Here is a 16,238-nt window from a genome sequence, read left to right as displayed (position 1 = left end):
CAGAGAAAAAGAGAAAGACCCCCAAAAAGATGGATTGGCCAAGTGGCAAGCGTGGCAACAGTAGTGAGGTTGACCCGGGATCGGGCGGTGTTTTGTTCTGCTGTGCATAAGGTCGCTATGAAGCGGTACTGACTCGATGGCACCTAATGACAACAACAACAACATAATAATTCTTTGTTTAACTTTTTGAAGAAGGGTCAAACTATTTTCCATAACAACTATACCATTTTATACTCCCATCATCAATGGATTAGGGCTCCATATTCTTCATATCCTCATCAATACCTGTTGTATTCTGTTGTATTGGTTCTTTTTTTCCTGTTTGTTTTAAACAATAGCTATCCTAGTGTGTGAGAAGTGGTTCTGATTTGCATTTTCCTAATAACTGATGAGGATGAGCATCACTTCATGTGCTTGTTAGCAATTTGAATTTCTTCTTTGGTGAAATGTCTATTAAGTCCTTTGCCCAGTTTTTGATTGTGCTGTCTTTTTATGGTTAAAACACTGTTTTAAAGTAGCTCTTGTCTAGTTTTCCCCTAATTCTGGTGGGCTTTGCTTCTGGGGTTGGCAGAGTGGCGTTGTAGACGGTGTCCAATGCTTTAAAATCAGATTCAGTGAGGTTAGAATGCTGGTTCTAACATTTATCAACTGTGTGACCATGGCAAATTTGCAGGACCCCTCTAAACCTCAGTCTTCTCAGTAAAAGGGGGATAACTGTTGAGTGACCTCTCACAAGGTTATTGTGAGGGAACGCAATCTGTAGGAGAGGCCGGACACTTGGGAAGGGCAGTTATTTGATTTCTACTTAACGTTGTTACATGCTCAGGTGCTAATGAAAAGTTTAGAGGTTCAAATCATTTTCTGAAATGCAAAATTTAAGAGTTAGACTACATTCACAAGACTCCCCTTTCCCATCTTTAAAAGGGAAAACCTCTCTCACTGTATTATTATTATTATTATTATTATTATTACTGACCTTGTTATGTGTCCATGAGAGAAAGATGTGTCTATCTGCCCCAGTAAAGATTTGTGGTCTTAGAAACCCTATAGAGCAGTTCTACTCTGACCTATAGCATCACTGTGAGTCAGAAATGATTCCTCAGTAGTGGGTGGGTGGTTAGTTTTGTATATTTTGCAGAAGCCCATTGAGGCATATGATTCAGGTGGCACTGTTTCACCCCCACAAGGCTGAGGTGCTGTCCCCACAAAGGAAGAAATTAGTTAAGACTCTGATAAAATGGCAGGTGGCCACATACCACCTTTTTGAAAGTCAACAATGAAATCACAACTCTGAGTCATTCAAACAGTCCATGAAGATCAAAGAGGAAAATAAGGGAGTGCTCAGGAGTGAAACACCCTGTTGAAAAAGTTCCGCTTTCCTTGGAAACAATTACTAGTGGCTCTCCTTCACATGATTGTGCAGTCCTACAAACCTGCCTTGGAGAGGAGGTGAAGACTTGGTGGGGAGCACCTTCAACCTCACAAGAATCAAAGATGCCTGCTGTTGGGAGTTCCCAGTCTTGCTTTGGTTGACCTCTACAACTAGGCACCTTGCTCCAGGTATCTCTCTGCTCTTCCTCAAAGGGTATCTGTCACACTGGCACCCAGTTGCCTGATAATATTCCTGTTTGGGGTATAAAGTCACAGGACACAGACTTCATTCCTATCATATCTCCCCACTGTCTGCTCTAAAGATCATCTGGCTGGTTATTCTGTGAAGCTGAAAGACATGCTACATCCCTCTTTGATAGCGCAGCCCAAAGAGTGTTCCTGAGCTTTACCATTGGTCAGTTGCAGGATGAGTCCTCCTCATTCTTGGAGTCCATCTTAATACACAAGGGAATGTAACTTACAAAAATCCAAAGGTTGGAAAGAACAGTCTCAACTTCAAATATTGCCACCACTCCAAGAAAGACCGATCTCTGAATGATGTGAAAATGGACTGGGCTTGCAGAAACCTGACACTTGTCATTTCTGCAATAAGCTTCCACACTTGCCTTCAGGGAAGGTGAAAAGGGTCTGACCACCACTTCAGAGCAAGGCTATGATAACGAGTCAACACCACATGCAAACCAGCAATTTCTATTTTCCTGAGGACCTCAACCTTGCATTTCCTAGTCAGCTGGCAGATTTGATACTACATTATCATAATGTAAAAGGAGCTCTGGTAGTGTAGTAGTTATGAATCGGGCTGTGAACCGCAAGGTCAGCAGTTGGAAACTACCGGCTGCTCTGTGGGAGAAAGATGAGGCTTTCTGCTCCCATAAAGATTTACAGCCTCGGAAACCCTGCTCAGGGTCGCTATGGGTCGGAACCGACTCGATGGCACTTTACAACAACAGCAATGTATCTTGTCTGCAAGAGACTAGGGAAATTTGGCAGCTGTAGTCCATTCTTTGTTTCTCATTTTATTAGATGGAGGGGCTGTCCATCTGTCCTGGTGTAGTCACAGCTAAGGACCCAGTGTCTGGATATCTGCTTGCCAGGCTGACTGGATCTTGTGCACACTGCAGGGAGCATGGAGTTGCAAAGTAGGAACACTTATCAGGAGCTAACATTTATAGCAGGACCATTAAGAAACCAAGGACACAATAGACAGCTGCAGAGGCAAACCTGAGACCAGATAATCTGAGTATCTCTGGTGAACAGCCCTTCACTTTGGCAGGTATGGAGTGGGTGGAGCAGGTGTGTCCTGTGGGTAGACTTCAAAGGTTGTTTTTCCAGATGCTGCCAGCATCTCCAGACTTGTGTGATCTTAGGTCCCAGTCAGATCTGTGTGGTTTTATTCCAAGTCACAGGCTGCTGACATGAGTGAAACATGATCTGGGAGCATAAGAGTTAGTTCTAAGAATTGAGCACAGCCACAGAATGTCCTGAGAGTTAGCGAGGGACCTGTTCATTTAAGCCTTACTCAAGTCCAGAACAGTTTGGAAATGTGGGAAGGAGAGAATTTGAAATTCTTACAGTTGTCATGTAAGGTCTGTATTATCTAGTTTCACTTTTATTTTCAGATGGCTTCGTTGAAGGTGAAACTGCTCCTCCCAGATCTCTGTTCATAATACTAACTGCCAGGCTGTCTTCGTGGCTATCAGACATGACCTGCAGGACTATGGCCATGCAAGTCTCAAACCCCACAGGCCTCAGCCTCGGGCAAACCTGCCTGCTCATCCTGATCTTCACTTTGCTGCTGCAGTCTCTGTATGTGGCTGTGAGTTACGTGTACTTCACCAATGAACTGAAGCAGGTCAGTACAATGCCCTTGCTCTGGAAGGCTCACGGTAAACCCAGGGCTAATTTCTGTCTCTGCCTCTCCGTAGGCTCCTCATGGAAGAGTTGACTTTGGAAAAAGATGTCCCCTTTTGTGTTCATGGACTCTAATTGTTAATGTTTAAAATTGCTGAGCATTTTATAAACATTCAAGTTCAAGGGACTGTGTGAGCAAAGCAGTTACAGAACTGAATCTACCAGTGTCTAACAAGAACAGACAACAAAACTCCTGGGGGCATTTTTGTTGTTGTTGTCTTTAAAAGTGTATATATTTATAACATTAGCCACGGCTACCATTGATTGAGTACTTTCTGCTAAGTACTTTGTAGTTGTCTCATATTTGGCAGTCTGTGACTGCATGAGGACTGTTTTTAGCTCACCACTGCTTCTATGGGATCTAGCATATGGTTTGCACATAACATGAATGAGGATGAATGAGTAACTTATGCAACAGCATTATTTAGTAGTTACCACTAATACACAGGAGCAAGACTCGAAATTACTGGATGGCATTGCTGAATATTCCGGTCATGACTAATTCCAATGAATTTTCAGAAAAGCATCTGTGCAAACTCAGCATGGGCAGAAATGTTCTTCAGACACTGTTTCCTTATCCTAAGACCTCAGAACTCATAACTATTATCTGTCTCTCCACCCTACCTGTCTGCCCTTTTCTTTGAAGTATCTTAAATTATTTGGATGGAAAGTGTTAACACAGAGAAGTCAGACTTTCAGAATGAATAGAGAGAACAGACACAAATGAACTACAATCAGAAACAAGGTTTGAAATGTCATGTTTATCCTTTCTCTCCAACACTAAGCATGGGGTAAGGGCAAGCTAGATCTTTAAAATATGTTTTTATTTAGATTTGTGATATTTCGTTGTTGACAATAAGGGACCACAGAAAGATTGTCATTTGTATCTAATCCTTGGTTGTTGTTGTTGTTAAGTGTCATCTAGTTGGTACTGACTCATCACGACTCTGTATAGGGTTTCTGAGGAGGAGAGGTAAGCTTGAACTGCCAACCTTGAGGATCAAACCAACTTTGCAGTCCAGTGCATTAACCCACAGCACCACACCAGGACTTCAATCCTTGGCTGTAGGCAAGGGGTTATCAGATGGACTCAGCATTCTACTGTTTATGATAAAATAATAATAAAAAAATTTGTCATTCTATCCCATTAAAAGTTCCAATAACAATCTATGCACATTTGACAGAGAAAATGAAATGTGAGCCAATTTAATCTATGTTTTATCAATGATAAAAAACTTCTGGGACTATGAATGCCAAGTCATTCAAAATCAATCAACATAACTTTAATATTAATACAGTGAACTATATTTTGACTAACTCATATTGTACAAGTATAGTAAGGAACTGTGAATCTGAAGGAAATTGGAGAGTCCCTCATTTCATAGATGAGAAGACTTGAGACTATGTTATGAATTTAATTGTGGTCCCCTAAAATATGCAGACATGGAATGAGGGATATCTATATACTCATATAACCATATACACATCTTACACAAGACTAGTAGCGAACTTTGAGTTTGAAGGAATTTGGAGACCCTCTCATTTCACAAATGAGGAGATTTGAGATTATTTTATGAATTAAATTGTGGTCCCCTAAAATATGAGGACATGGAACAAGAGATATCATTGGTGGCACCAGATGAATCTTGGCTGAAAGCAGAGAATACCAGAAAGATGTTTACCTGTGCTTTATAGACTATGCAAAAGCTTTCAATTATGTGGATCATGACAAGTTATGGGCATTGCAAAGAATTGAATATTCCAGAGCACTTATTTGTGCTCATGAGGAACCTGTATATACACCAAGAGGCAGCTATTGGAACAGAACAAGGGGACACTGAATTGTTGAAAATTAGAAAAGGTGTGCACCAAGGTTATATTGTTTCACCATACTTATTCAATCTGTATGCTGAGTAAATATTCTGAGAGCTGGATTAGATGTAGATCAACATGGCATCAGGATTGGAGGAAGACTCCCTAACAACCTGTGATATGCAGATGATACAACCTTGCTTGCTGAAAGCAAAGAGAACTTAAAGTACTTACTGATGAAGATCAAAGCCTCCAGGTTTAGTTATGGGATGCACCTCAATGTAAAGGACATGCAGAGGAATATGCTGAGAGTCCTAGAAAGGGAGGGAAATCAGCAGCTGTTGAGTACCTACAAAGTTCCAGGAACTTTGTTAAGTGTTACCCTGTGTCATTCTTATAATTTACAGAAGTAGACAGCCTCTTCTTCCTCTCTCCTGCAGAGTAGCTAGTGTGTTTGAACCACTGACCTTCTGGTTAGCAGCCTAATGCCTAACACCCAGCGTCATCATGCATCTACCCATTAGCCAATTTGAAAACCACTTTCACATTTTAGGGATTTGTCTGAGTAGCACCTACTCTCCAGTTCTGAAGTCTGTCTTAGTTCTCTAGTGCTGTCATAACAGAAATACCACAAGTGGATAACTTTAACAGTCAGAAATCTATTTTCTTTCTATTTAGGAACTAGAAGTCAAAATTCAGGGTGCCAGCTCTAAAGGTATGCTTTTTCTCTCTATTCGCTCTGGGGAAGGTCCTGTTTCCTTTCAGTTTCTGCTTCTTGGCTTCTTAGCAGTCTTCATGTCAAAATGTCCCCATCTGCCACTGCTCCTCTATCCTAATCTGCTTTTTTATATCACAAAGACTTAAACCCATCCTATATTCATATGGCCTCTGAATATAACAAAGAAAATTCATTCCCCAATGGGATTATTACCACAGATATAAGGGTTAAGATTTACAATACTTATTTTGGAGGGACACAGTTCAATTCATAGCACAACCCTTCCAATAAGATGATATGGATGAGCAAAGGAACCCTGGTGGCACAGTGGTTAAGTGCTCTGCTGCTAACTGGGAGGTCTGAAGTTTGAACTCATCAACTGCTCCATGGGAGAAAGATGTGGCAATCTGTTCCATAAAATTTTTAGCTCTGGAAACCTTCTGGAGCACTTCTGTTCCATCCTAAAAGGTCATTATGAGTCACAACAGACTCAGCAGCAACAGAATTATAGATGAACAATCTAAGGCTCAAGGAAGTTAGGTGACTTGTCCAAGACTAAAAAGCTAGTAAAAAGTAATGTCTGATTTTGAACACAAAGCAGACTGACTCCAAAGCCCAGATTCTTCTCAACATATACAAAGCCCAGTCTCTGATCAGTGGGTTTCTGAAAGAAAACAAAAAAGGGTTACCTGTGAGCATTGGGTTGCTAATTGCAAGACTGATGGTTCAAACCCACCAACTGTTCCAAGGGAGCACAACGAGGCTATCTACTGCCAAAAAGGTTACAGTCTCTGAAGTCTTATAATGGATTCAAAGTTCATTGATTTGGTTTAGTTTAATGTCTTTCTTATTAAAACATTCTTCTTGGAAGACCCTACATGAAAGATCTTGAATCTCACTCACTTGCCATCTACTCATATACTTATTTAAAATCATTAGGTCTGAATAACATGGAAATGCCACATGACAAACTTCATATTGTCCTTGAAAACACCTAAAATAAGTGGGTACCCAAATCTCTCCAGAGATTACCATCACAACCATCCATTAAATTTAGAGTCTAGTATTGCAAGATGTTTAAATTTTGCTAGACCCTTCAACTAAAGGATTGGTTAGACATTAACTGTGGAATCAGCTTGAATTTTGCAGTGAAGTGGACTTGTACTGAAATCTTCTCTTATCTAGTTTATAGAGTTGGGTTAACTACTTCATATCTCTAAGCCTCAGCTTCCTCTGTTGCAAAATGGGAGCAATATTGTTACTTATTTAGCAGTAACATTGTGATTATCTGAGCTAGTGTATGAAATGCCTGACATAAAATAGGTGCTTAATAAACAATGTTGTTGTTGTTAAGTGTCATTGAGTCGGTTCTGACTCATAGCAACCCTATATAGGGTCTCCAAGGAGCAGCTGGTGGGTTTGAACTGCCGAGCTTGTGATTCGCAGTCCAGTGCTGATCCACAGAGCCACATCAGAAGTCCTAATAAATATATGTTGTTGTTGTTGTGTGCCGTGGAGTTGGTTCCGACTCATAGCAACCTTGTGTAGGGCTTCCAAGGCTGTAAATCTTTACCAGAGTACAAAGCCTCATCTTTCTCCTGTGGAACAGCTGGTAGTTTCGACCTGCTGACCTTGAGATTGGCAGCCCAATTCGTAACCACTACGCTACCATATAGCCACTGTAATTACTGTTAAGAAGGCAAAATTAGCCTGAATTTTCTAGAGTGTCTATGTAGCATATTCACATCAGAAGCATATTTAATATAAATATTATTTTCCTAAAACAGATTACAGGTTCCCCTTTGACTGGTGAAATTTGCAAAGATAGCGTGAGCAAGCATTTTAGGAGGCATGAGTGAAAGAAAGCTAAGAAATATTTAATATGTAGACTAACAAGCATGAACAATAGCTTGTGGAATATGTGTTTGTCTGAGAAAATTTATGATCAAGGAATCATCTATCTTTGTGACATCACTGTTGTTGTTAAGTGCCGTCGAGTCGGTTCTAACCATAGTGACCCTGTATAGGGCTTGTGAGGGGCGGCTGGTGAGCCAACCTTGCACCATAGGTGGAGAAAAAAGGGGACAAGATGACCATTCTTCACAGATTTCTATAAAGAATCCCTTATGCTAGTCACTGTTTTTAGAAAATGATTGTACAAAGCAGAGGAGGTCAGTGCTGCCACCTCAAATTCTCTGAACCAGAAAAGAGTCCACACTGCGACTTCCAGCCCTGCCAAGGATTGGTTTACGCTGGCTTAAATATCGTGCTACGGCAACAAGAACAGTTGCTGTCAAAAGCCACTTCTCAGAACCAAGGGCTTCTGGAGTGAAAATAACACACATACATCCCTTTCCTTAAAGTTCAGTTCAGGGAAGAGGCTGAAAGGAGCTGCCTCAGGAAACACATATTTCTAAGCAAGAAGGATGTGAAAAACCACGGGGGGGCGGGGCATGATGGTAGGGGAACGATTTATCACGCTACTTATTCTTAGAATTACCACAGCCTCCCACCACCTATCCCATACCTCCAGTCTCTTATCATTGGCCAAAGTTTTTAGAAGAAGCTACCAAATAGTACAATGCAAGAAACATGGTGGGAAGGATGGCTAAAGTTTCTAGAAGAAGCTACCAAATAGTACAATGCAAGAAACTTGGTGGGAAGGATGATTGGGACTTGCTGAGTTTCTATTCTTCAGAGAGTCATATTTATATCTAGAAGGAGAAACACCACGATGTTGACACTTTTCATCTCAGATGGCAGGATTATGAGTGGCTTATTCCTTTTAATTTTTCTATATTTTCTACAAGGAACAGTGCTGGTGCAGTGGTTAAGCATTCACCTGCTAGTAAAAAGTTACCACCACCAGAAAGATGTGGCAGTCTGCGTCCATAAAATGAGAGCTTTGGAAACCCTATGGAGCAGTTCTATTCTGTCCTATAGGGTTGCAGTAAATGTCATAAAAATGTCTATGTTTATCCATATATTCCATGCAGATTTAAAAGACATGACATTTTTGTATGGCCTTAAGAAAACAACAACCATACACAAAATTTCATTTTTGAGAGTCAGATCTCAACTCTGTCAACAAGTGTGTAAAAGAAAGGAGAGCATCCAAAGGTTAACTAGATGATTAACCTTTGGTTCTCTGGGAGATAGGATTGAGGTGATTTTCATTTTCTTCTCTTTATTTCTTTATATTCTTTACATTGTCTACGTATCCTAATTCATCCAGGTTCATGAATTTTTAGGCAATAATGAAAGCACGTTAACTTATCAGGGACTGTAATCAATTTTCAGATTTCTCACATATTACTGAAGGTGTTTCTCGAAAAAGCTCAGAGGGCTCCAGCCATTTCCTGGTCTCTGTGACTAAGGCTGCATTTTTCAACTCCTTTCAAATTTCATTTTCTCTCTTATTATTGCCTGATCCTGGTCAACTCCCAACTCTGCTCTGCCTCTTCCTGCCTGTGAGTCTGGACTTCTCTGACTTTAGCCCTTATGTGTTTAGATGGCGTCCAGCTGTTCTGAAGTAAGATGAGACATAACTTCTGTGTTATTCACATCTGTTTTCCCCAACAAGTTACAGAGGTTAGTGACCCTGTTTGCTCATTTTCATCAAAACGTATGCCTGGCCAGGGTTAGCCTGGAAGAGAGTCCAGTAAACATTAGTTTGCTTTTCTGGACCCAACCTTCAAGCTTTGAGCTTGAATCCAGCTCTTTCTTCTTCTACCCCATCTTCTTCCTCCCCATTTCCCATTTTGTTAGACGTGCTTGCATCCATGTATGAGTGGACTTCAAAAAGTTTGGGGAAAAATGAAATGAAAGATCATGGAACTTCTCCATAAATATTTTGAAGCCCACATATATGATTGAGCTCTTTCCTTGCAAAGTTTTCTCAACTCCCAAGTAACTGGAAGTGCAAATAGGTGCCTACTACAGTAGAGAAGTGTGGGGAGAGGCAAGGAAGGCTGTCTAACTACTCTGACAGTCCTATTTCAACCTAGGTGGCCCAATTGTTCCCCTCACTACCACCACCATATCTACAAGGTGAATGTCTGACTCTATTTCTCCAGACAAAGACAATTCAGCAGATGTCTACAAGGAAATAGTGTCTATTTTAAACCAGTTGGCTTTTTAAAAAACAAAACAATAAAACTTCTGGCCTTGAATGAACTCCCTGTTTTTCTTGGCAGGATATAACAATTTGATTAATTTGAAGTAGGCAGTGCTTGGGATGTGGTTTGGTATGTGTATTTTGCTTCAAGGAAGGACTTTGTTGACAATGATTTGGCATTTGCAAATATGTTTGCTCTTAATCAAACCAAAGCAGCTAAGTTGATTTTAAAACTGTACTTCATGGGGTATTCAATGACTGATTTTTCAGAAGTTGATCACCACCACTTTCTTGAGGTATCTGTGACTGGACATGAATCTCTAACCTTTGGATTAGCAGCTGAGTCTATTAACTCTTTGCATCATCCAGGGATTATTTAACTTTGAAATCTAAAATAAGTGGGTATTTTTCCTTGACTCATGTTAATCCACGTTCTGCAGACATTACCATAACTGATTTGTTAGACGTTACATGTGGAATGAACTTGAGCCTTGCAATTAAATGAGCCTTTACTGCAAACCTTTAAACAGTATTTAATTGCCCTGCAGATCAATTCCTAATGTGGACATTTGATGAGGTACCATTCAAATATGGAGTGGCAATGTGGCCCGTATTCTGCCATACAAAGTAGAAATTACAATAAGAATTGGAATTTACTCAGAAAGCCAAAGCTCCTACATATTGTTCTTCAGGCTTTGAGTACAGGGAAGGAGAGATTATATTGTCAACACTATCACCAAGGGCATGAAAAGGTGTTCCTGGAAGACTTGACAAATCTTGACTTTTTTTAACTTCTTCTGAAACATGGCACAGAGAAAAGTACAAACCTGGAGATATACAGGTCAGCTGATAAATTTACAAAGTAAACACACCTGTGTAACCATAGCAAGTGCCAGAACATTACCTGCAATGTAAAAGATTTGCTTAATTCATTTTATTTGTTGCCAAATGCCGTCAAGTCGATTCCAGCTCATAGAGATCCTGTGTAGGATTTTTGAGGAGCAGCTGGTAGTTTGAGCTGCTGACCTTAATTTTTTTTAGGATCCTGAAATTAAGCCAATTTCACTGCCTAACTTGTATGTAGGTGGGTTCTCTGTTGTAGAAGGGAATCCGCAGCATGTCAGAGCTAAAAGAGACCTCAGAGATCACACCAAGGAACAGGCTCAAAACTCAGATGATCAGACACAGAAGAGTTGAAGCAAATTGCCAAGAGAAGGGCATTGTGACCAATGATGCCTGAGCAGCATATGTACACTTTCCATCATATCTAACTGGCTTTTTTATTCATAAGAAAAAAGCACAGCATGCTTACGTATCTTCCAAGACACAAATGACATCTCTGAATCAGGCATCAGTCTCTCATGTTTTAACTCATGACAAACAAATACGAAAAGCACTGTGCGTAATATTGTGTACTATTCCATTCCAACCCAGATGCAGGACAAGTACTCCAGAAGCGGCACTGCTTGTTTCTTAAAGGAGGATGATGACTTGTGGGACCCCAGTGATGAAGACAGTATGAACAACCCATGTTGGCAAGTGAAGTGGCAACTACGCCAGCTTGTTAGAAAGGTAAATGTCCTACCAGGTAACTGCACCAGAGGGCATAGGAGTCAGGGGGCAAGGAATATTTAAAACCTTCAAGTTTCCCCTCAGGTTCATAGAACTAGGAACAGCACCAAACACTGATAACTCTTGGACTAGAGTTCATTCCTTTGACCTCCTCCTCTAGTCTGATCTCTCTTATCGTAACATGGGAAACTGAGTCAAAGATTTATAGCCTTGAAAATTTTATGAAGCAGTTCTACTCTGTCCTATAAGATGACTATGAATCAGAATTGACTGAATAGCAGCATGTTATATAGAAATGAAGAAAGAAAAGAGGAAGAAGAAGGAAAGAAAGAGATACTTTGAGAAATTGAAGATGATGACTTTTCAGTTTATGCACAATAAATGACAACAACAACAAAAATCATTATCTGTATATGTTGTTATTTTTGTAAGTGCTGTTGAGTCAGTTTTAGCTCGTAGTGTTCCTGTATAGGGTTTCTGAGGAGCGACTGGTGGGTTTGAACCACCAACCTTGTAGTTAACAGTCCAGTTCTTATCCTACAGTACCACTCCAGGACTTGCATTTGTTATAGACACTGCTTAAACAGAATCTCCAGTAGGAATATTGTGCTAGCTAGCAGTTTATGTCACTGCATTTAATTAATTTAGCTTTTAGTGATGTGACTTAGTCTCTTAATCAATTTTCTTCCTTTGAGCTGCTTGCTCCTTTGTAAGATGATATTTAATAATATTTGCCTTCTGTCTACCTTGAGAAGTCAGATCAGAATGCAGATGTAAAAGTACTCTGTAAACTTTGGAGTATCGTATATGTCATCATTACTCAAATATAGAGGAGAAAGTCCCAGGGTACAAGGAGGATGTATAGCAAGAACATGTTTAGAAGTTCTTTGTTTGATTCTCAGAATCCACTTTGCCATTGGAACAGTACTGTGTGGGTAGTTAGGACTCTGATTTATAATCTTGAACATTACTCTCAATAGAACGTAGACACCTAGTTCTTTCTATGGAAAATTAAATCATACCTTCAGCAGAGAAGTATGTCTGCTCTGTGGCTGTCCTGGAAGTGTGATCTGAGCTGGGGCACCCACTTCCCACAAGGGGTTCCAAAGCTGCTGTGATTCTACTGCTCCAAATTACAATGACGCTCAATTCAAGGGGTGAGGACTAAGAAAAGGCTGGGACTAAGAAAGGACTCTGAAGAACCTGAAGGATAGGACTCCACATCACAGACAATGGATGTCCAGGGATACAGCAGTGTTAGAGAGAGAACCTCAGAACCAGGATAGCAATCTGGAGACCAAGGAGGAGGGCTGGGCACTGGGGAGATAGGAGAAGTAGCAGGGATAGGTTGTATATACTTCTTCCTTGTTATTTTCCCTCTCCTCAGTCTCACATCCTGCCACCAAGTCAACTAGAAGCTGGGAGAGGACACAAAGGGAGTGGGTGAGAGGGCATAGGGGAAATAATTCTTCTGCTTTTTTTTCCCAGACACTATTAACTAAGCAAGCTATTCCCAGTAAACTCCTATGCCCACTAAATACATTATCTCATTTAATTCTCACAACATCTGTATGAAAATAGAATTATTATTATGCTATTATTATTTTAAAAAACAGATGTAGAAATTGAAGTTTAGATCAATTAAGTAAAATGAAGTTTCACAAACTAGTAATGGACAGATTTGTACTCAGGCCATATGACCATGATTTTAATCATTCTCATGTTGCCTCACAAACTAGAAGAACTACTCTTCTTTCCTTTCTGCTGTTCTCCCCCATTCTTTCTTTTTTTTTTTTTTCCTGGTCCCAGAAAGAGAAATGAAAAGTGGTGAAGGAAAAAGAAAACATCTCTTCTCGATTTCCCTTCCGATCACCACTGTCATTTAGACTTCGGAAGTCCCCTCATTATCTAGAATCAGAGGAAGAAACTAAGTGCTTCCAATTTGAAATGGGCGTACCAAGGAGGGGGATTTCTGGTGGTTGCAAAACTAACCAGTGATGGGAAAAGGAGAGCAATGGTGGGCAAAGCCCTCACCCAAAGCTCAGGGATGACAGAGCTGAATGAAAAAGCAGTCAGGAGTCTTGGAGGAGCCAAGTCAGGGCCTGTCTATTTAGTAGCAAGTCTGAGTTTGCTTTCTTGATGCTTTTCCCATTGACTAGTCGCTAAAGTCACATTCTCAGAAATTAAATAATGGTACAGTGTTGCCTCATCACACCTAATTGTTGTTGTTGCTAGGTGCCATTGAGTCAGTACTGACTCATGGTGACTTTATGCTCAACAGAATGAGCATAAGGGTGCCCCATCCTGTGCCAACCTCATAATCGTTGTTACACTTGAACAACAATTAGAGTGGAAATAAGGGCACAGCCTCATCACACCTAATTGCTGTTGTTGTTGTTAGGTGCTGTTGAGCCAGTACCAACTCATAGTGATCCTATGCACAACAGAACAAAATACTGTCCCATCGTGCACCAACCTCACAATTATTGCTACGCTTGAGCAATGATTTGAGTAGGTTGCAAGTATCTATTAAGCATCATGAGATGAAAGTGAGGAGCTTGAGTCTGACCAATAAGTTAAAGCAATTAGACTCTGTCATACTTTGCACGTATACACACATACATGCATACACACACCTCACCACACCCCACATATCCCAAACAAAGAAAATGAAGTGATGTAGTTGCCACATCCATCAACACTGAGGTCTGGGTAACATCAGGCAGACTGAATTTGGCAGGATGGCACATTTCTCTCACGCTGTTTCAGGTGTGGCCTTTCAAAGACTTCATCCTGACCATCTTACCATCAAGTGTACAAACAGCTGCCTCAGTATCCACCACAGCCCTCACTCCACCCCACACAAACACTTTCCCTGAACAATGGAAATCTGCCTTGATCAATATTTTATGTATGAACTTCCCATTAGACACCAGCAAGAAGAGCCAAAGACATTCTTTGGTCAGTTTACATTTTTAGGGAAACTAACAAGCTTTATTCAATACTATTTGCAGATGGTTTTCAGAACCTATGAGGAAATCATGCCAGCAGGCCAAGGTATTTTTGTTTTTAATTATGACTGTTTAATCTTAATCTTCAACTGGTAATTTTATGAGAGTAAACATCACTCCATTCTCCCTCTCTCTAATCTGTCACATACCCCATCTCATAACTGCTACTACTCCTTGTCTCAAGCCACTTGTTGATTCTAGTTCGCTCTGTACTGGCATCTCGAAAGCTCAGAACCCAATCTATGGCCCACTAATAATCAGGACTCCATTTCAGCTTAAATTTATTTTTCCAATATGGATTCTCCTTTCATCTCAGTCTCTTCACTTACTTATTTCTTGCATTTCAATATGCTATAAGGTCCCTGAATGGTGCAAACATTTTATACTCAATTACTAACCTAAAGGTTGGCAGTTTAAATTCATCCAATGGTGCCTTGAAAGAAAGGCTAGCCATATGCTTCTCTAAAGACTATTGTTGTTATGTGCCGTGGAGTTGGTTCTGACTCATAGCGACCCTGTACAGGGTTTCCGAGGCTGTAAATCTTTATAGAGCAGAAAGCCTCCTCTTTCTCCCACGGAACAGCTGGTAGTTTCAAACTGCTGACCTTGAGGTTCGCAGCCCACTTTGTAACCACTATGCTACCAGAGCTGATTACAGCCAAGAAAATATTGTGAAGCAATTCTACTCTGTAACACATGGAGTCACCATGAGACAGAATAAACTTAACTGCAACATTTTTTTGTTGTTGTTGTTCTGTTTTTGTCTGTTTTGTTTTGGATTAGTTAAATATGGTGCTAAGTAAGTCATCTTAAATCCTTTCTGAAGCATGGCAGGAAATAAAACAAGGTCATCAAAGTTGCCCTCTTCTCTGATTCTGACCCCCACCAGGTTTGATGCTTGTCTTTATATATAAGTCTCTTGCTCCATCATCCATTTCCCATTTTCTACCTACTCACAGTCCTCAACCTGTGGTTCCCACACCACAGCATCCTTCTGTCCATGGTTAGTAGTCTTCTCTGAACCCATTTCCTCCACTACTGTTGCCCAGGCTGTCCTCCACCTGGCTCTTTTCACTTCGGACTTTTCATATGCCCGGTTCTGTCTCATCCCTCATGGCACATCTAATTATCACCTCTTTAGAGAGGCCTTCCCTGACCACCTTGCTATGTAGGTTTCCACACTCCACGTTTCTATGACACTTTCCTTGTTCATTTCCTTTTGATTTATATATGTATATATATATATACACACACATAGTTTATATATATGTAGCTTTTTTATATATGTAGTTTATAGACATGTAGTATATATACATGTGTGTGTGTAGTTTATAGATATATATTATATATGTAGTTTATAGATATGTAGTATATATATGTAGTTTATAGGTATAGGTAGTTTATAGACATGTAGTATATATATATATAGTTTATAGATATATAGTATATATATGTAGTTTATAGATATGTAGTATATATATGTAGTTTATAGATATATAGTATATATATATGTAGTTTATAGATATGTAGTATATATATGTAGTTTATAGATATAGGTAGTTTATAGATATGTAGTATATATATGTAGTTTATGTATATATAGGTAGCTTATAGATATGTAGTATAGATATAGGTAGTTTATAGATATGTAGTATATATATGTAGTTTATATATATATGTAGTTTATAGATATGTACTATATATA

General features: G+C 39.9%; 1 protein-coding gene across 1 annotated transcript in view; it reads left to right on the top strand.

The window, feature by feature from the left end:
- Positions 1 to 3,109: 3,109 nt before the first annotated feature.
- The window catches only part of TNFSF10 (tumor necrosis factor (ligand) superfamily, member 10), a 25,018-nt gene continuing 11,889 nt past the window's right edge, over positions 3,110 to 16,238 (top strand). Inside the window, exons 1-3 of the mRNA XM_006861862.1 lie at positions 3,110 to 3,244; positions 11,385 to 11,522; positions 14,537 to 14,579. Of these exons, the coding sequence (XP_006861924.1) occupies positions 3,110 to 3,244; positions 11,385 to 11,522; positions 14,537 to 14,579 (316 nt within the window). The remainder of the gene's footprint in view (positions 3,245 to 11,384; positions 11,523 to 14,536; positions 14,580 to 16,238) is intronic.

This window comes from Chrysochloris asiatica, unplaced genomic scaffold (genome assembly GCF_000296735.1).
Source record: "Chrysochloris asiatica unplaced genomic scaffold, ChrAsi1.0 scaffold00043, whole genome shotgun sequence".
Taxonomy (NCBI): domain Eukaryota; kingdom Metazoa; phylum Chordata; class Mammalia; order Afrosoricida; family Chrysochloridae; genus Chrysochloris; species Chrysochloris asiatica.
This window is presented reverse-complemented; position numbering and strand designations above follow the sequence as displayed.